Source organism: Schistocerca serialis, chromosome 11, assembly GCF_023864345.2.
Source record: "Schistocerca serialis cubense isolate TAMUIC-IGC-003099 chromosome 11, iqSchSeri2.2, whole genome shotgun sequence".
Lineage (NCBI taxonomy): Eukaryota > Metazoa > Arthropoda > Insecta > Orthoptera > Acrididae > Schistocerca > Schistocerca serialis.
The window spans coordinates 213,163,573-213,191,453 of NC_064648.1; the positions used below are offsets into that span (position 1 = coordinate 213,163,573).

Sequence of the window (27,881 nt, forward strand, 5' to 3'; positions counted from 1 at the left end):
AATGATCTCAACATTTGATGAGTACTTAGCCATTACATTTGTACATTTGTTTTCTCCCTGCTCCGTAAGCGCTGAACGTTCCCACACAAGTACAAAGAGACAGAAGTGCAACTACTGCCTCGGAAGTGTACAGAACAACGAATGGCAGAGCCTCTGCTACTTACCTAGCGAGATACCCTGGGTAAACACGGCTACAGCTAAGAGGAAAATACAGCTCAGAGGCGGATCCCAGAGATTAAAGCGAGAAGGAGAGTGGCATGCCGATTACATCATTGGGAATTCCAGCTTTTCAGGCTGCAGTTACTTGACTGTGACGCAGTACTTGGCAGATAGACTGTGATGAGACAGGCTAAGTGTGCGGCGCTCCAGGAGATGAGAGTACAGAATGCCCGGGGTCGTCATTCACGGCCCAGCCTGGACTGGAGATCTGAAGTCGCCAGGAAAGGCTCCCACCGGCTGCCGCTCCAGTCTGGAGCGCCCTGCCGCCTGCAGCCCAGCTGCCTCTCGGCCAGCCTGGAGTCTCCTCTCCAGCCCCGCACTGCCAGCTCTGACACCAACGTGAGACCATAAGTCTTATTCCCAATCTCGCCAATCAAACCAGTTAACGATAAGTGTGATTTTGACTTAAATATTACTGTCTGCGCCTAGCCAGGTGCATCGCACGTTCCTGTGGTAGCGGTGCTAACTCTGTCAAGCTGGGGCAGAACAGCATGGCTGACATGCGACATTAAATTATTTTGTTGAAAGGATGTCGAAAATATCGCAAGCGAGCTGTCTCAAGGACTCAGAAATGTAACAGCTGCGACCAGTGTAACCAATCACGTATTGTATACCGAGTGGCTCCCCGTGAGATGGGCGAGAGTGCAACGTGGCATTCTCCGCTCTGCTCAGGGCCTCGATGCACGGACCGCCCACACCGATGCTGCAGTCAGAACTTGGGCTCATACGGAATGACGGCAGAGTGTCCAGTGTTGTACTGTCGGCGCAGCTCTGCCCGCTTCCTCTCCAAGGGGAGCCGCAGCAGTGGCCGCCGTGCTGACAGTCAGCTGACTTGTTGACCTTTTGCTTGTGAAAGTGTGCAGCACACCTCACGCCGTGTCCATTATCGTTGGCTGCAGCTCTCTCAGTCTTTCACTTTCAGTAGCTGCTGGTACTGATGAGCATATGAGTAGCCCGTGGAAGCTCGTGAGTCAGAGTGCAGACCCCGAGGTGACTGAAGAGCGTTTTGCAGATTGGCCACCGCGGCTCTCAACGTGCGACAGCCCGGAGCAGCCGCCCCCCGCGCTCTCAGCTGCGCAGCGCCTGGCAGCCCGCCTCTGGGCCTACGGACAGCCGCCGCCGCCAGCAGCTGGAGCGTGGGTGGGAGGGGGGTGCGCCGACGCCCTGGCGCAGCTCCGCCGCCTCACGTGGGGCGAATCCTTCGAACTCGTCAAGGAGCTCGACTGCTGGATCGCTGACGACTGTATCGACTCCCGCTGTGTACCGAGGTATGTAGACCACTCGATGCCATTACTACTAACCGTACAACTAATTCTTTCCTTAAATTTATTCTCAATGCTGTCACCTACTTTTCCTATTTTGCGATACTAACTATCTGTCAATAAGGGCACATTTGTGACCCAAAGAGGAAGCGCGGTAATACCTTCTGCCGCCGCCTCTTCTGTTGACACTTTCCACCGAGCAGTCAATGGAATGTGCCTCGTGGCACACGTCTCTCTCCGCTCTCTGTCTCCGCATGTCGCTACAGCAGACAGTAAATGATCTGATGATGACAGTCACAGACTGAAAGCGGTAACGAACAAAAAAAGCTTTTCATCGAGACTGCTTGCCTTACTAAAATTGAATTTATTTTCCTATTTCCGAACCGTATTATCAAAAATCAATAAAAGTACAGCGTCGTTTGAGATGACAACAGCTGTAGCTCGGTATCGTTGTTAGTTGTAAATTAGTTCAAAAGTGAACCATAAACACTGCAAGTGGCTAAATTAATTACTTTTCGAAAGAAGCAATTATAGAGCCGACACCCTGCACCACCAGATTACAGTAATACTCCACAACATTTGCTGTATATACGTAATTAAAATCTCTAACATGGCAGCAGTCAGCAACAGTAAAATTATGGAAGCCATAGGAATCGAACAGCCAACCAGTGGCACGTCAGATGTTTATTCACACTTTTACCTTGCTTTACTGTTCATTAAGCCATCTGGCTATACGTTAGCATTTATATGGGTCATTTTAGTGTTGACTGAGCTTTATGACCTGTTTTCTCTTTTCACACAGTAAGTTCACACACGTTACTACTTCTTGCAAGGAAGAAAGGTTTATATCTGTTTAAACCTAGGTAAGGATTCGAATAAACTTGTCAAGTACAACTAGCTGGTGCATGATTCCCATTCATTCCGTACGTCATTGACTTATAGTAAGACAGTCACATTCAGGCCAACTTTTGCTTCAAGGATCATGAAATGGCATCACGGTATTACCGCCTCTAGCCTCGAAGACTTCGTCAACTCGGCGGGGAAGAAAGTTCCGGAAGTTTCTTCAGATACGCAGCACCTGCCCGAGGCCCCCCACTGATGCATCAGATCCCGCAGAGCTACCAGTGTGTGGGGATGTCGGCTGCCACGTCTCAGCCGCTGTTCCAGACAGTACCGTACAACGTCTGCGGCTCTGAGACCGGGTTGTCTAGAGGTCGCCTCGAGGTGCTGTAGGGCGCCCGAGTGGTCGTGAAACCGGGAGTGTATGCACGCAGCCCTGGGAACACGACTGTGTGTGTCACCTTCTACAACGCAAGTGTCCAGAGAATAGGGCAACACTTCGTCACCGACAATGTTGAAATAAACGTGCTGGTTCAGGTTCAGAGTAACCTTGGTGACTGAATCCAAGTCACGGCGACAGAAACACCCCTATGACACCATGGAACCACCAGTGGCTTGAACTGCATCCTCTATAGGCCGTCGGTCCACCCAGCCACTGTCCGTCTCTGCGTGGTTTGGCCCACGCAAGACGCGCAGCTGTGTGTGTCTGTGTGAACGACGGCCGCCGACTCCAAATGTCGAGTCTGTGCGGCCGCCTTCCGAACGATTGCTAGGCGGCTGGTTCAAATGGAGCTGCTTTGCCAGGCATCGGTAATTTGCGTCTGGTTTGAAAGCGGTCGCCAGTCACTTAGAGTGACACTCGTCAACCGCCCTGTCAGCTAGAATCTTTTTACGCCACTGCCTCACATCACTACGAGTGGTTCACCATTCGTTGCAGATACTTGGACAGTCCACATTGGTAGACCAACAGATCGTGTAAGCCAGCAGTCTGGCTTTAGCTGTCACCGCGGTCGCACGCTCCTCAAGTTTGCTCCGTGAACGTTCAGTGTTTACGCCAGTGTTTTCGTGTTTCGTGACTGTTTATTGGCTATTGGTCTTCGTTCATGTTGTCTTTCTACGTAGTGCTGTTGGGATTTCGGCGTTGTCCGAAATTTCTTCGCTGCAGAACACCGTGGCAAACTCCGTGAGAAAAAACACCGTGATTTTCACCTTCGACAAGTACACCCGTCGAGTACAGCCCTCTGCACTGGAAATACACGACTAGATTACCGAGGTATTTGGGCTTCATCCTGAATCTGCTCATACCATGCAGCTAGACTCTGATGAATACTGCATGTTTGTAAAGTTTAACGATTCCGTGAGTGTAGACCACTTTCTGGAAAAATTTGGTTATGAAACGGAATTTATACACCGTGATGGTACTACAAGTACTGTAAAACTCAGGAATTCGGAGTTTGTAATTAGAAATGTTAGGGTTTTTAATATTCCGGTAGAAGTAGACAACTCGAAAATTAAAGATGTCCTTTCAAAGTGTGGGGTTGTCAGGCAAATAGTCGACGAAAGGTGGGCTTCGCATTTCAAGCTGCAGTGCTTTAACGGCATTCGCTCCGTGGAGATGGAAGTGAAGGCAAACATTCCCTCCCACACCTTTGTTGACGGGCACAAGGCGCATGTTATTTACTCAGGGCAAACCCCTACATGTCATGTATGTAACGAGTCAGGACTGCCCTCGCCGTGTTTTTGTGCTAACAAATAACCTTACGCAACGCCGGAAATTAACACTCAACGATTTGTTGCCAGCCAGTAATACAACAGAGGCGGCGGCTGTCGTGGATCCTGTTACTACGTCTGAAAATGTTGCACTTAATGTTAATGACTTTCCGCCTTCAAAACCTGCATTAACTGCTGAAATTCCGTCCCGTGACAGCGAGACTCCCACTAAAAAGCGTCCTCTAGAGGACACTGAAAAAAATGTTGATGAGGACTCTTCCTGTGAAACACCCGTTGCCAGGAAGCCGAAGCCAAGTCCTGTTGGAAGTGGTAAAAGGAGATGAAATGCAGGTCGATTTGGCTCCCACTTCCGCACAAGGAATTATACCGCCACGAACAGATAGTGACGCAGCTGGTAGTGACCTTTCACAGAAATGTGACCCTGAGCCTGAGGTCACAGCTGCAATAACCGCATCGAGTGCACAGCCCATACAGTGCGAACAGTACGAGGAAGTACCAAGTAGACAACCTGCTGGCTCCGAAGCGCAACACCGCGCCGAAGGAGGAAATAAACAAGCATCACCGCCTCGCCAGCAAGACAACGCAACTGACAACACCCCGGAGCCAAATATTGACGACTCGCAAGCCACAGCCGTTGCGCAAGACGGCCACCGTCGGAGGCTGCGACCGAAACAAGGTCTTGCTGTCACGCGTCATCGAGCGAAAACCACACCACAGAAGAAAGACGTCAAGAAAAAGAATATTAAATATGAAGTCATCAGGGCCACCACTGACGAGAAGAAAGAGAAAGACCACAGTGACTTATAGCAATGCATTGTCAGGATTTCAGGATAATTTTCTTTTCAAGCACGTTGTTTAAAAGCAGTAAAATTTTTCTATGAAGTTAGTGCATGTAATGGGCACACAGCTTGTAAGGATCGTGACTTGGAGAGAAGGTCGTTGCTGCTATAATCATACCGATCCTCATCCAAAAATGTTCAAATGTGTGTGAAATCTTATGGGACTTAACTGCTAAGGTCATCAGTCCCTAAGCTTACACACTACTTAACCTAAATTATGCTAACGACGAACACACACACCCATGCCCGAGGGAGGACTCGAACCTCCGCCGGGACCAGCCGCACAGTCCATGACTGCAGCGCCTCAGACCGCTCGGCTAATCCTTCGCGGCTCCTCATCCCAAATAGCTTCTTCTGGTATGTCTGTGATGCAAGTTTATAGCACTACTACTATTAACATTAATAAAATACAGTCACCCTTCAAATTGACAGGATCAGAAGAATTCTTGTACTAGTCTGGGACAGATATCGCGTTGCTACAAGAAGTTGCGATGACGGCATTTCGGATCCCAGGCTTTTTTGGAATTGTTAGTGTTTCTACGGAAGCCATATCGGTACAGCCGTTCTTATAAGGGAAGGCATTCCGGTGACTGAAATCGAACGACTAGAATCAGGAAGAGCCGTAGGCATAAAAATTTTCGATATGACCGTGCTTAACCTTTACGCCCCATCAGGAAATTCCCATAAATTGGATGGTGCGATATTTTTTCAAGATGAACTAATTTATTTATTGAGGAAAAATCCGTGTTCTCTTATATTAGGTGGACATATTAACTGTGTTTTAAACCAGAAAGATCAACAACCCAATTTCAACTACTCACCACAGTTAAAAACGTTAGTAAGTGATCTACAACTCAAAGATGTATACGAACTTCAGCACCCGACATCCGTCGACTTCACGCATATAACCAGCCACTCCCCCAGCAGACTAGATAGAATTTACGTGTCACCAAATTTGCAAAATTTTTTATTAAACGTTGAAACTGTTCCCGTGTATTTTAGCGATCACAGTACACTTTCAACTTGCTTTAATTTAAGTGTACAGCCAACCCGTCGATTCAGAGGGCAATGGAATTTGAATATGTCTGTTTTAACTGACGAAGAACTGGAACAGAAAATAAGAGTAAAGGTGGACTATGTGCCTCCGCACAGCAGACAATCACCCAACAGTCACTGACTGGTGGACTAGGAGGGCTAAACCAAGGCTGCTGAAAGTTGTCGTGCAGTATAGTGTAGCGAGGCGCAGGGAGTTGAGGAATACAATGGAGTTTTATTATAAAGTTTTAAGAGACTTTTATCAAGAGGCAAATGATGACGTAATTCGTCTGAATGATATCAAAAAACAAAAGCCAAGTTATTAAGCATTAAACAGCAACAGATGGAGGGACTAAAAATTAAATAGAAAGCCACATCAGCAGCAGCTGGTGAAACTGCTTCTCTGTATCACTTGGTGCGGCATGCTGAAAACAGACGTCAAGCTTTTATTGATGAAGTCCAGACGCATACTGGTACAAGGCTCACATGCCAGCAAGAAATACTGGACCAAGTCCACAGGTACTATGACAACTTATATGCCCCTACCACAGTGGACGATGCAGCTCTCGAGGACTTTCTCACTATTTTAGGTCCACAGTTGTCGGGAACAGAAAACGCTGACATCCTGTCACCTATTACTAAAGATGAAGTGCATGAGGCAGTGCGTAACTCACCTCTCAAAAAATCTCCGGGACTTGGTGGCCTCCCTGTGGATTTTTATGCCCGCTACTGGTCTGTAATTGGGGACAAGATCACTTCCATGGCGAATGTGGTCCTGACCGGAAAAGCGGTCCCTGCAGAGTTTAAGGAAAGTAAAATAGTACTGATTCCTAAGAGTAAAGGCAAAACCAACTTAAACAATTTTCGGCCTCTTTCGCTACTAAATTCTAATTACAAAATAATTTCGCGTATTATCAACAAAAGATTCCCTGCCTTTTCCAACAAAATATTGAGTCATCATTAATCTTGTTCTCCAACCAGAACGATATTCGAAAGTCTATCTGCATACAGAGACGTCATTGCAATTACGTCAGTGGCAAGTATAAAATGTGCTTTAATCTTTATAGATTTCAACAAAGCTTTTGACCGCGTTGGTCATAGATACCTCTTTGCGACGCTGTCAAGAATGGCTTTCCACCCTCAGATTGTCAACATGCTAAGAAATATTGCAACAGGTATAAATGCGAAAATAGCAATCAATGGCCAAACATCTAAACCCATACAGATAAGGCGAGGGGTTCCACAGGGCAGTCCCTTATCTATGTTTTTATTTTCCGTACGTTTAGAGCCCTTTCTCCGCACTGTCCACGCAAGATTAACAGGCATAACATTGAGTGGTGAGAAAACCGTCATACGAGCTTATGCTGATGACGTGGGTGTTGTAATAAGGAATAAGGAGGAGACAGTTACATTGGAAAGAGAAATCCAAAAGTATTGTCTAGCGTCGGCAGCGACAACCAATGAAAACAAAAGTAAAATATTGAATCTGCGGGGCCTAGATCACCTCCGACTGCCATGGGCAAAACAAGACAACAAACACAAAACTTTGGGAATAACCTTAATGACATGTCCGATGAGGATGGCTGCTTTTAACTGGACAGAAGCTAGGACGAAAGTTCATGGTGCTGTAATGGAGAACATCCATCGAACTGTGGACCAGGTACGAAAAGTCAGATTCATAAACTCCTGCATTTGTCTAAAACGTATTTCACTGCACAGGTATTTCCAATCCCCAAACTAGTATCGAAAGGGATCATGTCCACTGTTACCAATTATTTATGGCGAGGAGATATATTCAGGCTCGGTGCGACTACCGTTATACTGGATGTCAGAAACGGGGGCCTCGGTTTGGTGGACATTCGAAATAAAGCGTCTGCTCTGTTCCTCAAACGGACTTTCCATGTACTCCGAGAACTTACACAATGTATAACCGCAAAGCTCTTTGAGGCTGTGACACCCCATAGCCTGCAAGCACCGATTGATGTGCGAAGGATTAATGCCCGTCTGCAGTATGTGAGGAACTTTTTCCTCGAAGCAAGTTACCTTAGTGACGAAATCAGAAGCAACACATGTATCACAACGCGCGACATCATACTTGAAAGGAAGTTAAATGAGGGCAGAAACAAAACTGAAAAGAAATTCCCTAATTGTGACTGGAAAGCTGTATGGCGGAACATCAACTATGCCGGGCTATCTGCAGACGCTATTTCCGCATGGTACAAAACAGTTAACAATGTCATCAGCACCAACGAGACACTGTATGGGATCGGTTTAAACCAGACACACCTTTGTGGAAAATGCAGTCTGGTGGATACACTCATCCACAGATTCACCTGTGGCGGCAGTGTGAATAACTGGAATTGGATCAGGCAACAAATCGCCTTTGTCGCCAGATCCTCGGCCGAATATATAACGCAATCGCTCCTCCTGAGACCAGACATGACGTACTTTCCAAAGTTAAAAACCAACGCCATTAGCTGCTTACCGGGAAAATATGTTAGTTATGTCATCAACAAACTTGGGTCGGACAACGAGATAGAATTCCGCGTTTACATGGAGTGTGAATACGCAAAAATCAGCACGTATCGCAACCACAAGAAGCACTACGGCAACATGCTGGAGATCATTTTTGAAAGAATGGGTGTCGGTTAAATATGTGGAACCACTACAACACCTTGGACGAGAACGAACAGAAGAAAATTAAAAGTCAGTTGTGTTATTATTATTTACTATTACCTTGCTTCCGAATCTTCTATGTTACACGAAGAGTTTTCTCAAAACATTTTGTTCAGAATTACTCGTGTTCGACTTCCAAAGTATTTGTGTGATTCAAGAAGAATTGTTAAGTTTTTATAAGTGTTCAGTTTCTACTCAGAGAAGAGGTTTCTTTGTGTTTCTTACATCGGAGAATGGGAATTTTGTGTTAAGATTTCTGCACACTTAGTGCTATGACCCAACAGGGAACATGAAAAAAGGGGTGGGAGGAGGGGTTTGGGCCCCGACGCACCGGCAGTGCCGTGAAGAGACCCCACTGCTAGTGCGGCGTGTACCACGCCCTGTGACCTTCTTTAAAAAAAAAAAAAAAAAAAAAAAAAAAGTAGTTAGCGCGGGGGAATAGGACACGGAAGCTCATGGGTTCGCGCGTGGGTGGATAGGAAAAATTTTCTTTTCCTCTTCATAAAAAAAGAAAATAAAAAAGAGTTGGTAGAGCACTTGCCCGCAAAAGGAAAAAGTCTTGAGTTCGAGTCTCGGTCCGGCACACAGTTTTAATCTGCCAGGAAGTTTCATAGCAGCGCACACTCCGCTGTAGAGAGAAAATTTCATACTATAAAGAATATATTGTTACACTGGGAAACGTATAATTTTAGAATTGTACATTTGCATTCAAAACGCTCTCAGAAAGATGTATGCGTTAATGGCACAAGCTGTTGCTGATGTCCCTGTCTGCTATTTCCAGTTTGGCTGGTATCTCGGTATTGCAGATGACGTCCATGTGTTACTGTGGTTAACATGTCTGTTATAACGTTCTGAGCAAAAATAACACATTCCCAAAAATATGCGTATCCCAATGCGATAGTTTACTCTGCAAAAGAATTAAGGAGACCCGCTGGTGATAATGTAATATGGCCGAAATACGTATCGGTAAAAAGAGAAGAAACCGTGTTTGTTCAAGGTTGAATCTTTTCAAATTTTTGTTCTTAAATCAAAGACGAGATAAAAAGTGAGATTTCATGTCGAGAAATCACCTCAAGATGAATACCTACTCACAACATTCCAAGAAGCTGTATGAAGCGAAGAACCTGAGGATACAAGACGGACGCCTGGCTGTCGCTCTCGTAGGGCCGGCAAAGACGAGGTCACACTAATTACAGGAGCGAAGTGGCCGGGGAGACGGTCCAGTATGTGCTACTGCAGGAAAAACCCTCTACCACGCACTTCGCAGGGGTTTGTGGAGTATGGAAGTGGAAGTTGATTTAGATATTACCAGCATGTTATTTTTACAGCCTTTGACTGGGAGATGACTGAATATTTACTTTCGCACAGAAAAAAATAAATTTCACGAGCTAGGTGACTGACGCAAAAGCGGTAGTGCATGATATAGAAATATATACTGTCCCAAATAATATATGATCTCAACCACATGCACTCTTATTTATTCTGTAATTACTGCTTCCATTTCCTTACGGTTTGTATCCTTCAGCTTTACCTTTAGTTGCCCACATTAAAAATGGTGTTACAAGCAATTTGAGTGAGTGAGGCGCAGGAGTTTGACCTTTTTTCGACGTACAAGACTTTATTGTTTAAACGTTTGCAAATCCCGTTAACGTTAGTAACGTCTTCACACTACGACATTCAGTAAACAGATAACCGAAGATTTCCGCTGCTCGGCTGGCATTGTCCTCGTTATATACCAGCTTATTTTGATGTTATTCTCAGATATGTACACACTACTCACACAGCTGATACCATCAGCTGGTCTCATGACATTTCTCAAAATATTGCAGTGTTCTCTGTTATTATCTCTAGTTGATGGCTCTTGATACTGCTGTATTCCTCGGCAATATTATGCTTTTAATATGTGTTATTCTGATGCGTTGTGTTTTACACGCTTGCTGTTTGTCACTTTTAAAAATGGACATATTTTTCCTGGAAAATATGAAACGAACATATGTGATCTTACATCCAACCTGTGGCCACCGGTGACGCCTCAGGAGTTGACTGAGTGACTTCGCCGCAGCTGGGTAGGGGCTCATAATGACGGCCGGCCGCAAGTCACGCGTGCAGCGTGTCTGGCCCACGGGCCCGGCCTGCCTGCCGCTCGGCTCCGCTCGGTCCTTGTCGGAGGCGCCCGGAAGAGCGCCGCGCTTCGTCCGGCGTCGCGGTGCGGCGTCTTCCGGCCGGCAGGAGTCTCTCGAGTCCGGCAGACTCGCGCTGTCAGCGCTGTCTACCCTTCGCTGTGTGACCTCGGTACGATGGAGGTTCACTGGGCCAGTGGCTGTTTGCACGAAGGAGGCAGTCGAGCGGTCTACCGTCGCGATTCTTAAAATGAGTGGCAGTGACAGAAGAGAGCGAAGAGGTTTCTCAATTCATATACGATACAGGTAGTGCATATCTACTGTGAAACGACATTATATGTACATGTACACGGATGCTCTGCAGATCACACCTAAGTGCCTGGCGGAGGGTTCATCGAATGACCTTCACAACGATTCTCGATTATTCCAATATCGAACAGTGCGAGGAAAAAACGAATGCCTATACCTTTCCCTGATAGCTCCCGTTTCCTTTATTTTATCACGACGATCGTTTCTCCCTAAGTATGTCTGCGTTAGCAAAATATTTTCGCATTCAAAGGAGAAAGTTGGTGACTGAAATTTCGTGAGATGATTCTGCCACAATGAAAAACGCCCTTTTGATGTCCACCCCAAATTCTGTATCATGTCAGTAACACTGTTTCCCCTATTTCGGAGTAATACAGAACGTACAGCTCTTCTTTGAACTTTTTCAACGTACTCCGTTAACCCTATCTGGCGAGGATCCCACACTGTGCAGCGGTACTCCAAAAGAGGGCATACAAGCATCTGTTTAGTAGATCTTACATTTTCTAAATATTCTGCTAATGAATCGCAGTCTTTGGGTTGCCTCCCCCTCAACGTTATGTGTTCTTTCCAATTTAAGTCGCGTCTGCCCATTCTGATTTAGGTTTTCCGTGATTTCCCTAAATCGCTCCAGGCAAATGCTGGGATGGTTCCTTTGAAAGGGCACGACCGACTTCCTGCCCCATCCTTCCCTAATCCAATGATACTGATGACCTCGCTGTTTGGTCTCTTTCCCCCAAACAACCCAACCCAACCGCAACCCCCAATCTAAGTGGCTCGTAATTATAATTCCTAGGGTTTTAGTTGAATCTGCGGGCTTTAGATTTAGTGATTTATCGTGTAACCGAAGTTTAACAGATTCCTTTTAGCACTCATATGGAGGACTTCATTATCTAGGATCAATTGCCACTTTCCAAAATATACAGATATATTTTCTAAATCGTTTTACATTTTTTGATCTCAGATTGTTCCTCAGATTGTTACGAAATCATTTATATAGATAAGGAACAGCAGAGGGCCTATAACACTACGTTGGGGAACGCCAGAAATCACTTCTGTTTCACTCGATGACTGTCAGTTATAAGGAACTGTGACCTCTCTGACAGGATACCACGAACCCAGTTAGCTAACTTAGATGATATTCCATAAGCACCCAATTTCAGTACAAGCCGCTTGTGTGGTACAGTGTCAAAGGCCTTTTCGAAATCCTTGTCGATAGCACTCAACACTTCACGCTTCACAAGAATGATGTTTTCTGAATCCGCCTTTACTGTGTGTCAATATACCGTTTTCTTCGAGGTAATTCATAGTCCTCACAAGCAATATATGTTCCAAAATCCTACAAGATATCTACGTTAATAATATGGACCTGTAATTTACTGGATTACTACTTCCACCGTTCTTGAATATTGGTGTAACCTGTCCAGCTTTCCAATCTTTTCATACGGATCTTTCGTCCAGGTTGTTATGTATGGAGCTGTTGCATCAGCATACTCTGAAGGAAACGTAATTGGTAAACAGTACGGACCGGAAGACTTGCTGTTGTTAAGTGATTTAAGTTGCCTCACAAATCGGAGGATATCTGCCTCTAGGTTACTCACGTGGAGAAGTGTTCTTGATTCGGATTCTGGAATATGCAGAAAGAGTTTAAAGATTTGATTGACAATGAAACAGGATAAAATCACGAATGTCGACAGACAAGATTCCTTGTTTTGTACATCAAAAAGCACTTTGTGCTAAATTTGCAGGCCTTTGGCACATGGCGAAATTGGAAGAAAGCATAGTATAATTGCTGAAGTCACACGCATCTTCCGTTTTCAGCTGCAACGGTTTTCAGTGAAACTGAACGATTCCTATGGAGACTTCATATCGTACTGCAAAGTACGTATGTTATATCGAGACACATACCTGGAACGACTTAAAACTTGCTACAGTTTAATTTTTTGACAAAAAAAGCAATGCAGGAACGAAAATGAAAACATGTGTAATCTAGTGCAGATTTCACATTTTAACTGGACTTGACTGTACACTGCCCACAGTAATGCACTGCAAGGTAACTTTTTCCTCATTTGATGGGGATGCATTTAAAAAGAAAATCGCGTTTCTGGAACGGACACATTCTGACAAAGACAGTGAAGTTCCCTAAGATCACTGGTGTTAAAGGAAATACGGAGTTTGAAGAATACGTTGTGGCCTAGAAAGAATTACAAGGGTAGTTTTATGAAGTTTTTGAGATTTTTAAAAGTTTGTTTGCATTAGCGCTTCATTGCGTATTAATACAGGTTACGTAACATCAGTGCTCTTGTGCCAAGTTATCCTCTCCCTTTGTGTAAATTTTTCTGTCAAAACATGTCTAGCAAATGTGATGTTTGCTGTAGGAATCTGAAGGCGGGGGTGTGAAGACTGTGTAGGTTATGGTTTATTGGGGCGAATGTAGCGGCGAGGAAACTGGGTAGATAAGACGCTCTCCATGGCAACGTACGTTATGTAGAAAGGACAGAAAAGTCGCTGAAAAGGAGGTAAAAATTTGTGCCATTGAGGCTGAATTACAAAATGAGGACTTGGAATTATGTAGGCTAAGGGAAGAAACAGGGACAGGAAAGGTAGAAGCAAAAAGAGAAACTTGAAAAAACTTCGAAATTCAGTTAGTAAATCAGTTTGGCTTGCTATCTGAAGTAATGGAGGAAGGGCCTCATCCAGATGTAGTTGAATGTATTTTGAAGCAGAATATTAGCTTCAAGAAAAAAAGACACGTAGGGATCAAATCAGAATAGGAAAAGAAGAATATTGCTTCTAGTTAACAGTCAAGGCCAGGACCTTCAGGAGGAGTTAGGTGCAGCGTACCAGCTCACAAGTTTTGTGAAAACAAATGCTAGAGAGATCAGGTAATTACAGTTGGGGCAGCAGGAAACAGCCTGCGGTATGAATCCAAGCTGTACTATTGCGAGAGACTTGAATGAAATAGGAACATGAACTGCCCACACAAACCACACAAATGTGGTGTCTGTGGAGGTCTTTCAGCGCCGTGTTCGGTCCTGCGTAAACACTGCTGTAAGGCGTGTTAACACTCTCGTTTGCTATCTGAACTTGTGGAGGAATGGGACGTTCCAGATACCCCCAAAACCTCACACACGCGACGTTCCTGTTGACACTACTGGTGGATGAGGATACACTACGCATGGGGAAAGATAAGTCAGCTGTGGTTAATGGGACCAGGCAGACACGTTTTTTATGTCAAGGTCAAAGTCAAAACAGGCAACACTCAAGAAAAATAGAATAACAGAAGCTTCATGTACAGTAAATAGGGATGAAGCTAAGGGTAGTATCAACTTACCAGTTTCTCATTCTGGAAACATTCCCCAGGCTGTAGCTAAGCCATGTCTCCGCAATATCCTTTCGTTCAGGAGTGCTAGTTCTGCAAGATTCGCAGCAGAGCTTCTGTAAAGTTTGGAAGGTAGGAGACGAGGTACTGGCAGAAGTAAAGCTGTGAGCACCGGACGTGAGTCGTGCTTCGGTAGCTCAGTTGGTAGAGCACTTGCCAGCGTAACGCAAAGGTCCCGAGTTCGAGTCTCGGTCGGGCACACAGTTTTAATCTGCCAGGAAGTTTCAGTATCAACTTACTTCATCAGAATATCAGGGGAATAAAAAATAAAGTAAATGATCTGTTAACATCTACATCTACATTTATACTCCGCAAGCCACCCAACGGTGTGTGGCGGAGGGCACTTTACGTGCCACTGTCATTACCTCCCTTTCCTGTTCCAGTCGCGTATGGTTCGCGGCAAGAACGACTGCCGGAAAGCCTCCGTGCGCGCTCGAATCTCTCTAATTTTACATTCGTAGTCTGCCTTCGGCAGTGACACAGTGCGGACCGTGTTGCCTGCCGGCCGCGCTGTGGTGCGCGCTTGCTTGTTTACGCCGGAGCAGCTTCGCGTGTGCGGTGTTGTGAGTTTAGAACGAGATGGCACACTCGTACAGAAAAACGACTTTGAAGTTCAGTTTTGCGAACGACTATACACGACCAAAGGCACACGAGATTGAACGTTTCTTCAGAGAAGACGTAAAAATCGATCCACAGGAAATCGTGGGAATTAATTTATCGCTCGTTTCAAGCGTCGTCTATGTCAAGCTTGTTGACGAGGCTGCTTGCGAAAGACTTCTACAACGATCACTGAACGGGTATCGTTTCTGTCATGCCGACGGGAATGTTGGTGCGGTTACAGTCGATCACGCGGGAATGGGGATCCGCACTATACGAGTCTTCGAACTTCCGTTTGAGGTCCCGTCTGAACTTGTTACCGCCGCCTTTCGACCATATGGTACAGTTCTCTCCCATGTGGCCGAAAAATGGACGAGTTTTCCCACGTACCCCGTTTTAAATGGGGTGAGACAAATACGGATAGAACTGCGCAAGCACGTCCCCTCTTATTTGTACATAGGAGGTTGTCGAGCGATTATAATCTATGATGGGCAACCTCGCACTTGCTCGGGGTGCGGGAAAGAAGGTCACGTCCGCTCGGAATGCCTCCAGCGACGTTTAGTGCAAACTCCACGGGATGACGTTCAGGCGCCACAACCGACGACTGTCTTACCGTTGACCTTTGTGGAAGCCCTGAGAGGCGACGTGAGGGAGACTTCCGATGGACACCAGCAGCTGCCCCCTATAGAGAACATGGACGCCAACGGGCTGGAACTCCGACCACCGGTTCCACCACAGCAGACACAGGACACCACAGAAGAGATGCAGCTGACGGCCGCTCCAGGCTCATCCGTGGTGGCTGCCAGTGCTTCCACCGAGAGCGTGATAGGCCAGGCCCAAGACGGAGGATACGCAACCCCAACAGCCGATGCGGAAGCAAGGCAACGGAAACAGCGTTCGCCGAAGAGAAGAAAGAAGCGTCGACTGACTTCTGCTGACGATAGCCATAGTCCCGAGGGGACAGTGGACGACAACGACAGTATCGACCTGAGACCAGTGGATTCAACAGATACCGAGATGACGATGCAGGAACTACAAAGCGACGATAACTTGAGCTCTCCTTCTGGTAACCGGAAGGCGGAAGTGGAGATGACAACTGTCCAACATCAGAGCGATGACAACGTTACCTCCCATCCTTCGACCAGTTCCGGAAATATGCTGGGGGACTGGGCGCAAGAAATGGACCAACAGGAACAGGATGAAAATACGAACGCGACGATTGAGGACAGTCCTGGCCAGAGGCCGGGAGGGGTCGGGAAATGTTGACCAACTTAGTGTGTTGAGGAGCGCCGGGGGTGCAGATGGACGCTTAATGACACCGCCCTACAACTGATGAATACAAGCCAGGCGTACCGCATTGCCACGATAAACATTAATGGCATACGGACACCGCTTAAAATTCAAATGCTGAAAGATATGTTACGCGCTGCGGACGTGGATATTGTACTCCTACAAGAAGTGCGTTTCACATCGCCGCCAGAGTTCTACGGTTACGAGGCACATTATTCAGTGCACGATGAAAGTGGATGCGGTGTGGCGATTCTCACCAGGGAAGGAATAGGAGTGGAGGACGTCAGGTCTCTCCCTTCGGCACGCGGCATAGCGGTCACTGTCGACGGCGTTCGTTTCATCAATTTATACGCACCATCTGGCTCCACAAAACGAAGAGAAAGGGCGACTTTTTACACCGAAGAGATAGCACCGTTGTTCGCTGGACGCTTTGATAACTATATAGTGGGCGGCGACTTTAATTGTGTCGTCGACAAAAAGGACCAAGTACCTCATTATGTGCCATGCATGGAACTGCGTGCGTTGATTACCGAAATGGCGCTTCTGGATACCTGGGAACTGCAGCATGGTGACAGACCGGGTTATACGTTTGTCACGGGACACTCGGCGAGTAGACTTGATAGAGTGTACGTGACACGCGCTCTACGGACGACGATACTGGATGCCGAAATCTGGCCAGCGGCTTTTACGGATCATATGGCGTACGTCTGTACGATTTCACTAACGCGTCAGAAGATATGGCGGAGTAAAGGTCACTGGAAAATGAATTGTGCACTTTTACGTGACACTGAATGTCACCGGTCGATAGAGGCGGCCTGGGAGACCTGCGTTCGCCGCCAACGAGCATACACCTCGGTTCTCCAGTGGTGGATTAAATGCGCAAAACCAACGTTACGGCGAACGTTGATACGATACGGGCAGGACAAATCGCAGTGGAACCGCACAACGGCTGATTTTTATTTTACAGCCCTGAGGGAGCTGATGACCCAACAACCATCGCCGGAAAGGCACACGGCCATGCGCAGGATAAAAGCCAAGTTATTACAGCTGACGAGACTAAGAATGGAAGGTATAATGGTCCGGGCGAGACTGGCGGACACAGTTGCTGCCGAAACCCCCTCCATGCACCACGTGGTACGTGAACGCCAACGACGACGCAGGACTTTGATCAGGGAACTAATCTCTGAAACTGGCCAGCAAGTTGTGCACCAGCGTGATATTGCGCATGTGTTTACCGACTATTTCCGCCAGTTATATGGACCTGTACATGTGAACCACGAGACACTACATGATGTCATCTCGGAAATGCCAGATAGAGGACCACCACTGGATGCAGAGACTTTCATCACAGCGATAACAGAGGACGAGCTGACAGACGCAATTGCCAGGGGGGCTCCGAACAAGTCCCCAGGACAGGACGGCTTCCCAATTGAATTTTACCGCGCCTTTGCATACCTCATGGGACGGACCTGGATTCAGATGTACAACGAACTCCTGTTACCGCAGACTGAGATACCTGCCGAATTCACGGAGGGTATCATCATCCCAATACCCAAACCACGCGGTGGCAGAAATCCAGGAGATTATAGACCACTCACTCTCTTGAACTGCGACTATAAGATTTTCGCCCGCATCCTTGGGGCTCGCCTGCGGTCTTCACTTTCTGATAGACTCCTCATAGATCAAACTTGCCTCGGCGGTAAGAGCAACGTACATACGGCGCTCAGTGACTACCGAGATATCATCGCGTTAGCAGCGGCATGCCGAGTGCGTGGGGCACTCGTCGCTATTGACTTCGATCATGCATTCGACAGAGTGGATCATACCTTTTTGCATGCGGTGATGGGCCGATTGGGAATCCCACAGGCCTTCATCCTTGTGATCATGCGACTGTTACACGGCGTACGATCCAAGGTCTCGGTGAATGGGCGGGGCACTGACTACATCGTTATTTCAAGGTCAGTTCGTCAAGGTTGCCCCCTTTCGATATTTTTGTATGCAATGGCTTTGGAACCCTGTCTATATGGTCTCCGAAGACGGTTGGAGGGAGTGCCGTTGCCACAACTGACCTTTCATTGCCGCGCTTATGCTGACGATATGATGCTGGTGGCACGGACAGGCGAAGAAGTACGTACGGCGTTGGCATGGATACAGCGATATGGGATGGCGGCAGGAAGCGTGCTTAATCTACAAAAAACACGCTGCATGAATGTCGGTCGAGGATTACAACCGGGGGAGGAAGGCCCGCTCATCTTGGTTAAGACCATAAAATGCCTAGGTATTACGTTCCACACGGATGTGCAGCGGACAGCAGCGGATAACTACCGACGCATATTGAAGCTGATGCGGACAATGGTGCTGTTACAGAAATTAAGAGCGTTGGATATGATTCAGAGGGTGACCTATGTTAACGTATACCTAGCACCGAGACTCACTCACGTAGCGCATGTCCTGCCTTTAACGCGCACAATGGCATCACGGATACAAGCAACTTTCGGAACCTACGTGAGTGTGGGACACCTGTTTAAGATCCGATACACAACGCTTACGCTACCACCTGGAGAGGGTGGACTTGGTCTAGTGAACGTATATGAAAAGGCACGGGCGTTATTCGTCAGTACGATTTTCCGACAGTGGCGCGGTCAATTTCGCAATATCTCGGGTGCGTTGGCCGACGTACTAGCGCCCACTTCAATGCTGCCCCCAGTCGATGTGGGCCATATTTCACCGAAGCTGTCACATTTCAAGTCTTTTTTTTTGGAGCTTAGCTATGTCAGAGATTTCTTCCCAACAACACGACTACCGACGACGCGAGACGTATACCAACTCTTACTGCGCCGGTGCCCCAGGAATACCCTGGAAAAGAAGTACCCAGACAAGAACTGGCGACAGATATGGCGCGTTATACGGAACGTTTACCTCCCAACGTCGGTACGCTCAACATGGTATGTGGTGATAAATAGGAAGTTCGCAACGAATCAACGGCGGCACGCGATTCATTTGGCAGACACTCCACTATGTTTAGGCTGCGCAACAGTGGACACTGATGAACATCGTTTAACATGTAGTGGGACGGCTCCAGTGTGGCACTTGGCACAACAGATATTGGCGTTCCTGTTACGCTCCGCCCCTCACACAATTTCATCAGACACGCTTTTTTTCCCCCAAGAATATTATTTCCCGGTCCAAAAAACCAATGCAGTGACATGGGTGCGGGGAATGGTGGTGGGCTACGTGTATAACGAATCGGAAAAGGACAAAATTGATTTTTGGCATTTTCTCCTGGATGGACACACGAAGCTGCAACAGCATAAGAAATATAGACAAGACTTCGCTAATTACTTGCGACTTACATTTACCGACCCGCCGGCCAGATGGGGTGTGACGGGTGAGAGATGAGATAGACGAAGAAGCCGAGATAGATATCGATCACACTTACGGACCCTTAGTTCATTTCGAGAAGACGACCCAGTCTTACACCAACGTCTGGAGAACGAGTCGATAGATGGCTCTCTTGCTCTATCGAACGTCGGGTCGTGAGCAGGTGTCGCCCCCGACACGAATTTCATTTCATTGCTACAGGAGCATGTTTCTTTTGTATTTGTACTATCCGCAATGTCTTCATGTCTTTCATTTGGGAATTTTCAGTTTTATTCATTTCATTAATTAATTAATTTTCTAAGTAGCCACTATTTGTCAACATATGGACTTTGTAGACACTATTTATGCGATAGTACAACAACATGTATGTCAGCAAAGGTGGTAAGCCTGGCATAGGATAAAAAAATAAATAAATAAATAAAAAAAAAATTAAAAAAAAGTGGTAGCGCACTTGCCCGCGAAAAAAAAAAAAAAAAAAAAAAAAAAAAAAAAAAAAAAAAAAAAAAAAAGAAGAGGTTCCCTTGTGCGTTGCAGTGCTTGTACTATAAGACATAGCAGTTCGAATCACGGTAGAAGCCGCTGACTACAACCTTTTATTTTCCATTTTAATTAATGGAGTTGCAAACTGCTAGTAAAAATTTCTTATGCGAAAAAAAAAGAAAAAAAAAAGAAAAAAATAAAAAAAAAGTTGGTAGAGCACTTGCCCGCGAAAGGCAATTAAAAAAAAAAAAAAAAAAGTTGGTAGAGCACTTGCCAGCGTAACGCAAAGGTCCCGAGTTCGAGTCTCGGTCGGGCACACAGTTTTAATCTGCCAGGAAGTTTCAGTATCAACTTACTTCATCAGAATATCAGGGGAATAAAAAATAAAGTAAATGATCTGTTAACATCTACATCTACATTTATACTCCGCAAGCCACCCAACGGTGTGTGGCGGAGGGCACTTTACGTGCCACTGTCATTACCTCCCTTTCCTGTTCCAGTCGCGTATGGTTCGCGGCAAGAACGACTGCCGGAAAGCCTCCGTGCGCGCTCGAATCTCTCTAATTTTACATTCGTGATCTCCTCGGGAGGTATAAGTAGGGGGAAGCAATATATTCGATACCTCATCCAGAAACGCACCCTCTCGAAACCTGGCGAGCAAGCTACACCGCGATGCAGAGCGCCTCTCTTGCAGAGTCTGCCACTTGAGTTTGCTAAACATCTCCGTAACGCTATCACGCTTACCAAATAACCCTGTGACGAAACGCGTCGCTCTTCTTTGGATCTTCTCTATCTCCTCCGTCAACCCGATCTGGTACGGATCCCACACTGTTGAGCAATACTCGAGTATAGTTCGAACGAGTGTTTTGTAAGCCACCTCCTTTGTTCATGGCCTACATTTTGTAAGGACTCTCCCAATGAATCTCAACCTGGCACCCGCCTTACCAACAATTAACTTTATATGATCATTCCACTTCAAATCGTTCCGCACGCATACTCCCAGATATTTTACAGAAGTAACTGCTACCAGTGTTTGTTCCGCTATCATATAATCCTACAATAAAGGATCCTTCTTTCTATGTATTCGCAATACTTTACATTTGTCTATGTTAAGGGTCAGTTGCCACTCCCAGCACCAAGTGCCTATCCGCTGCAGATCTTCCTGCATTTCGCTACAATTTTCTAATGCTGCAACTTCTCTGTATACTACAGCATCATCCACGAAAAGCCGCATGGAACTTCCTACACTATCTACTAGGTCATTTATATATATTGTGAAAAGCAATTGTCCCATAACACTCCCCTGTGGCACGCCAGAGGTTACTTTAACGTCTGTAGACGTCTCTCCATTGATAACAACATGCTGTGTTCTGTTTGCTAAAAACTCTTCAATCCAGCCACACAGCTGGTCTGATATTCCGTAGGCTCTTACTTTGTTTATCAGGCGACAGTGCGGAACTGTATCGAACGCCTTCCGGAAGTCAAGGAAAACAGCATCTACCTGGGAGCCTGTATCTAATATTTTCTGGATCTCACGAACAAATAAAGCGAGTTGGGTCTTACACGATCGCTGTTTCCGGAATCTATGTTGATTCCTACAGATTACATTCTGGGTTTCCAGAAACGACATGATACGCGAGCAAAAAACATGTTTTAAAATTCTACAACAGATCGACGTCAGAGATATAGGTCTATAGTTTTGCGCATCTGCTCGACGACCCTTCTTGAAGACTGGGACTACCTGTGCTCTTTTCCAATCATTTGGAACCTTCCGTTCCTCTAGAGACTTGCGGTGCACGGCTGTTAGAAGGGGGGCAAGTTCTTTCGCGTACTCTGTGTAGAATCGAATTGGTATCCCGTCAGACCCAGTGGACTTTCCTCTGTTGAGTGATTTCAGTTGCTTTTCTATTCCTTGGACACTTATTTCGATGTCAGCCATTTTTTCGTTCGTGCGAGGATTTAGAGAAGGCACTGCAGTGCAGTCTTCCTCTGTGAAACAGCTTTGGAAAAAGGAGTTTAGTATTTCAGCTTTACTCGTGTCATCCTCTGTTTCAATGCCACCATCATCCCGGAGTGTCTGGATATGCTGTTTCGAGCCACTTACTGATTTAACGTAAGACCAGAACTTCCTAGGATTTTCTGTCAAGTCGGTACATAGAATTTTACTTTCGAATTCACTGAACGCTTCACGCATAGCCCTCCTTACGCTAACTTTGACATCGTTTAGGTTCTGTTTGTCTGAGAGGTTTTCACTGCGTTTAAACTTGGAGTGAAGCTCTCTTTGTAGATGACCTCACAAATAACAGTGGGATTGATATACTTTGTCTGAACACCATGTAACTGTGGTGATGGATAGTGTCAGTATAAATTAGTATAATTTAGCCTCTTACACTTCCAGATATAGCATGGATAAAGGAGGGGTTGCCGTTTACAAAAAAAAAAAAAGATGTAAGTACAAAACTGTAGAAGTACGCAAATTCTGCATTGATCAGCACTTTGAAGTTTGTGCATGTAAACTAGAGATAGATAATGTAGTGTTGATGTTAGCAACAGTGTACAGGTCCCCATTAGGAGATTGGGAGCTAGTAAAAAAGTTTGACTACCTATTACGCTGTCTGTCAGCCAAAAACAGGAAGTTGTTAATCTGTGATGATTTCTATGTAACCTTTCTAACCAGTTCAGATGGGAAAAGTGTAAGTGTTATTAATTGCATATAACATAGAAACAGCTATCAATTTCCCTATACATATAGCTCAAGGCAGTAGCGCTCTAATAGATAATGTATTTGTACAGCAAGAGGGTGTAAAACTAACACATGCTTTCACATTGATAAATGGATTATCAGCCCATGATGTACAATTGATTAAATTAGAAAACACAGCAAGGTGTACAGTTCAGAAACCATGAAATAAAACTGTACGGTTGCTCAACCAAGTGTTTATTGAGCACTTCAGAGAAAATTTAATAAATGTTAATTGGGGAGATGTGTATAACGAGCCAAATGCACTTGTGCCCGGGCGTGGCCCGTGAGCTGATGTCTTGGCCACCCCATTTCTACACTCCTCGTTTCTTTCGTAATTCCTACAAACACTAACACATGTACTCGTACTGATAAATAATTAAAATACAACCTACTGGTCAATTTTGATTAATGGGTATTAGGCCACGTTCCATAGCGTATTTCTGTGCCAAAGACTTCGTCCCCTAAATGTGGAGGCACTACCAGAGGCAATAAACAATGACACAACACTTAACTTGTGGAGAGAGACCTATCCGAGATTTCAATTCTGATGTATTCTAGAGCTTCCAGCAGATAATGGCAACGCTACAATGCCCATGAAATAATGAACCTACTGCAGAAAAACTTGCGTTGTATTACAACCACGAAGGTACAGTGAGATTAAAAGCAATCTCCCAAGATCAGTACTTAGGGTAACGCATCAGCTAGTAAAAGCCTCTTCGATTTCTCTCACCAACTAGAAATGCCTTACTACATCAGAACTGGTCCCATCAAGATTGTGTGGTATACCAAAAATTCACAAACCTGTCATTCCATTAAGACCAGTTGTTAGCGCTATGGACTGCTCGACAAGCGTGACTGCCAAATACCTGGCCAGTCTTCAACAGACCTCTGTAGCAAAAAAAGACGTATAAAAGGTTCAGTTCATTATACAAAAAATAGAATCCTTCATGTCCATCAGATATTAGCCCATTTAGACGTTCTATTACTGCTTACTATAGTTGCTCTTAATAAAACGATGTCCCATATGGAATTTACACTCTTAGACAAAAAAAAGGGACACTCCGTGAAGGAAATATCCGGAAGGTACAGAAAGTAGTAGTTGTACTGTACATGAGCAGACAAACAAGTGGATGACTTAGTCAAGAGGGAAGCTTAACGAGTTAAGTAAGTCAATAATGCGTCCTTATGTAAGCAATTTTTCATCTTGACATTGATTGACAGAGTTGTTGGATGTCTCCCTGAGGAACATCATGCCATATTTTGTCCAAATCCTGCGGTAGATCGTCAAAATCCCGACCTGGTAGGACGTCCCTGCCTATATCGCTCCAATTATTCTCAATTGGGAAGAAGTCTGGCAACCTTGCTGGCCAAGGTAGGGTTTGGCAAGTCTAAAAACAAATAGTAAAAACTCTCCCCATATGCAAGAGGGCATTATTTTGGAAAAAAAGTTAGCCAAGAATGGCTTACCTTGAAGGCAGCAAAACGGGGTGTAGAACAGCATAGACAAACTGCTGTGCTGTAAGGGTACCACAGATTAAAACCAGAGAAATCCTGCTGTGAAAAAAAATGACACCCCACACCATCACTCGAGGTTGTCAGACCATATGGCGGACGACAGTAAGATTGGTATACCACGACCATCTGGGGCATCTCCAGATGCGACTTCGGCCAGGAATCTCATTGACTGGAACAGTCTTCTATGATGAGCCTCGCTTCTAATTGAGCCCCAATGTCCAGCAAAGATGTGTCTGGAAACGCCTTGGAGACTTGGGGGGGGGGGGGGGGGGGGTTCCAACCTGACTGTCGCCCGCCATGAAGCCCAACAACCGAGAGTGATGGTCTGGGGTGCCGTTCACTTTCATAGCAGGACCACTTTAGTAGTCACCCACACAGCAGAGCGGTACGTCGACGATATTCGGTGTTCCACGTCCAGCTTTGTTGTCCTTCATGGCAAGCCATACTGACATTACATATCAGCAAGGTAATGCCCGCCCACATACACAACGAGTGTTTCTATTGCTCGCCAAACATACCTTGACTAGGAAGGGCGCCAAACCTCTCCCCAACTGACAACGTTTGGGGCATACCGGGCAGGGCACTCGAACCATCTCGGGGTTTTCATGACTTAAGCTGCCAGCTGGACATGATTTCGGACGATGTCCCTCAGGAGGACATTCAACAGCTCTGCCAGTAAATGCGAAGCCGAATAACTGAGGCGGACCAAAGTGTTACTGACTTCGCTCAGTTTGTGAGGCTCTCGAATAAATCATCCAGTTTTCTGAAACTGTATTCATTACAGGAAACACACTCAGCACAGTTACAACGGAGCTATATATGTAAAACTGGAAGGATAGCTCATCAGCCCAACAAGAAAAATTACTATCGTTGGTTTTGTTATATTGATGACACTCATACTTCGTTATATAGCCTCATGGACAAAAAGAACTCAGACTTTCTAAACTTTCCGAATGATATTAGTTATAATATAAAATCCAGTATAGAAAAAGAGAAAGAAGAAATATTTTAAAATGTACGGCTACTTAGAAAATCCACAGATGTTAGGCACAGAAGGTCTGCAAAAACCTCACTCACACATGTGGATACATTCACAAAAATTCCAGTCATTGTCACAAACTGAAAAGAGCGGTAATGAGAACATTGGTGGGCTTGGCTTAAATAATGTGTCACCAGAGGAGTTGGAGGAACGCTCCGACCATTTAAACACTACTTTCAGAATAAATGATTAATCTGAGAAAGAGATAAATAGGGCAATAAGTCCATAAAGGTATGGAGCTTCTCACGAAGAAGAAACAAAGATTTACTCCCATTCGTAAAAGCAGTCACGGTTCACATGATCAGAGTACGAGGAATACATAGTATTGATGCAGTGTTTATACCAATTACGAAAGAGCGTGAATGTTTCGAACACTGTAAAGAATGTACGGCCAGCACTTGCCACAGGAGGAATATAGAAATTGTCTTGCACACACAGTGAAGCACACATGTGTAGTACTCATTTCTTGCTTAAGGAACAGAAGAGCAGTTGTCATTTGCGAAATAGCAATAAATCGGCAGTTGCAGAACATCCACTGGGACCAGGGAAACTAAAAATTCGTCTCTGCAATACGGAACCAATATTACTGTGCTTGAATTTACAGAGAGGGCATTCAAATTCCAAAGCACGAAAGCAACTTTAACGGAAAGAAGAATGAGAGAAATTAGACTAGTTGCTGACCTCAGTGCTGAATACAGAAACCAGCGCCAAGTGTTCCCCGGCAGAAGCTCGACAACACACGCACTCGTGACTCTGCGCTCTTACGCAGCCGTCTGATGACATCATAGGGATCCGGACAAACAGTTCAGCTTGTTCAGTTTATAGAAGTTTCAAACTGCTGCCTGAGCCTTTTTAGCCTCTGAAGATGTCTCCAGCATTTGGAGACGAAACGGTAGAGACCTTTCCATGTGTTTTTTTTTTTTTTGAGTCATCTGTCTCCTCATTCCTTTGATGTGATCCACTACAAATTCCTCTCCTATGCCAACCTCTTCACCTCAGAGCAGCACTTGCGACCTACGTCCTCAATTATTTGCTGGATGTATTCTCCAATTTCGTACCATGGAAGTCATTCCCTGATGTCTTAGCAGATGTCCTATCATCGTGTCCCTTCCACATATTCCTTTCCTCTTCCATTCTGCGCAGAACCTCCTCATTCCTTACTTTGTAAGTTGACCTAATTTTCAGCATTCGTCTGTAGTACATCATCTCAAATGCGTTGATTCTCTCCTATTCCGGTTTTCCCACAATCCATGTTTCACTACCATTCTAGGTTCTGCTCCAAACGTACATTCTCAGAACATTCTTCCTAAAATTAAGGCCTATCTTTGATACTAATGGACTTCTCTTGGTCAGGAATGCCTTTTTTGCCGGTGCAAATCTGCTTTCGATGTCCTCCTTGCTCCATCTGTCATTGGTTATTTTGCTGCCTAGGTAGTAGAATTCCTTAATTTGATATACTTCGTGACAATTAATCCTGATGTTATGTTTATCTCTGTTCTCATTTCTCCTACTTCCAATTCCTTTCGTCTTTCTTCGATTTATTCTCAACCCATATTTTGTACTCATTAGACTGTCCATTCCATTCAGCCCATCATGTAATTCTTCTTCACTTTCACTTTCAGGATAGCAATGTCATCAGCGAATCGTATCATTCATGCCCTTTCACCTTCAATTGTAATCCCACTCCTGAACCTTTCTTGTATTTCCATCATTGCTTCATCGATGTACATAATGAAAATACGGGCGAAACACTACATCCCTGCCTACATCCTTTTTAATCCGAGCACTTCATTCTTGGTCATCCACTCTTATTGTTTCCCTCTTGGCTTTTGTACATATTGTGTATTACCTGTCTCTTTCTACAGCTTACCCTTGTTTGTCTCAGAATTTCTAACACTTTGCGCCATTTTACATTGCTCAACATCTTGTCCAGGTCGACAAATCCTATAAACGTAACTTTATTGTTCTTTAGTCTTTCTTCTATCACGGACAGCAACGTCGGAATTGCCTCTCTGTTGCATCTACCTTTCCTAAGGCCAAATTGATAGTCATCTAACTCATCCTCAATTTTCTTTTCCATTCTCCAATATGTTATTCTTGTCAGCAATTTGGATGCATGAGATGTTAAGCAGACTGTTCGATAATTGTCGCACTTGTCAGTTCTTGCAGTCTTAGGAATTGTGTGGATGATATTTTTTCGAAAGCTAGACGGTATGTCGGCGGACTCATATATTTTACACACCAACATGAATAGTAGCTTTGTCGCCAGTTCCCCCCAATGGTTTTAGACATCCTGATGGAAAGTTATCTACCCCTTCTGCCTTATTTGATCTTAAGTCATCCAAAGCTCTTTTAAATTCTATTACTGGATCTCCTATCTCTTCCAAATCGACTTTTCTTTCTTCTTCTATCACATCAGACAAATCTTC

General features: G+C 45.3%; 1 protein-coding gene across 1 annotated transcript in view; it reads left to right on the forward strand.

The window, feature by feature from the left end:
- The first annotated feature begins 950 nt into the window (after positions 1-950).
- Positions 951-27,881, forward strand: part of LOC126426668 (uncharacterized) — a 399,176-nt gene continuing 372,245 nt past the window's right edge. The window contains exons 1-2 of the mRNA XM_050088552.1: positions 951-1,041; positions 1,142-1,487. Coding sequence (XP_049944509.1) covers positions 951-1,041; positions 1,142-1,487 — 437 coding nt within the window. The remainder of the gene's footprint in view (positions 1,042-1,141; positions 1,488-27,881) is intronic.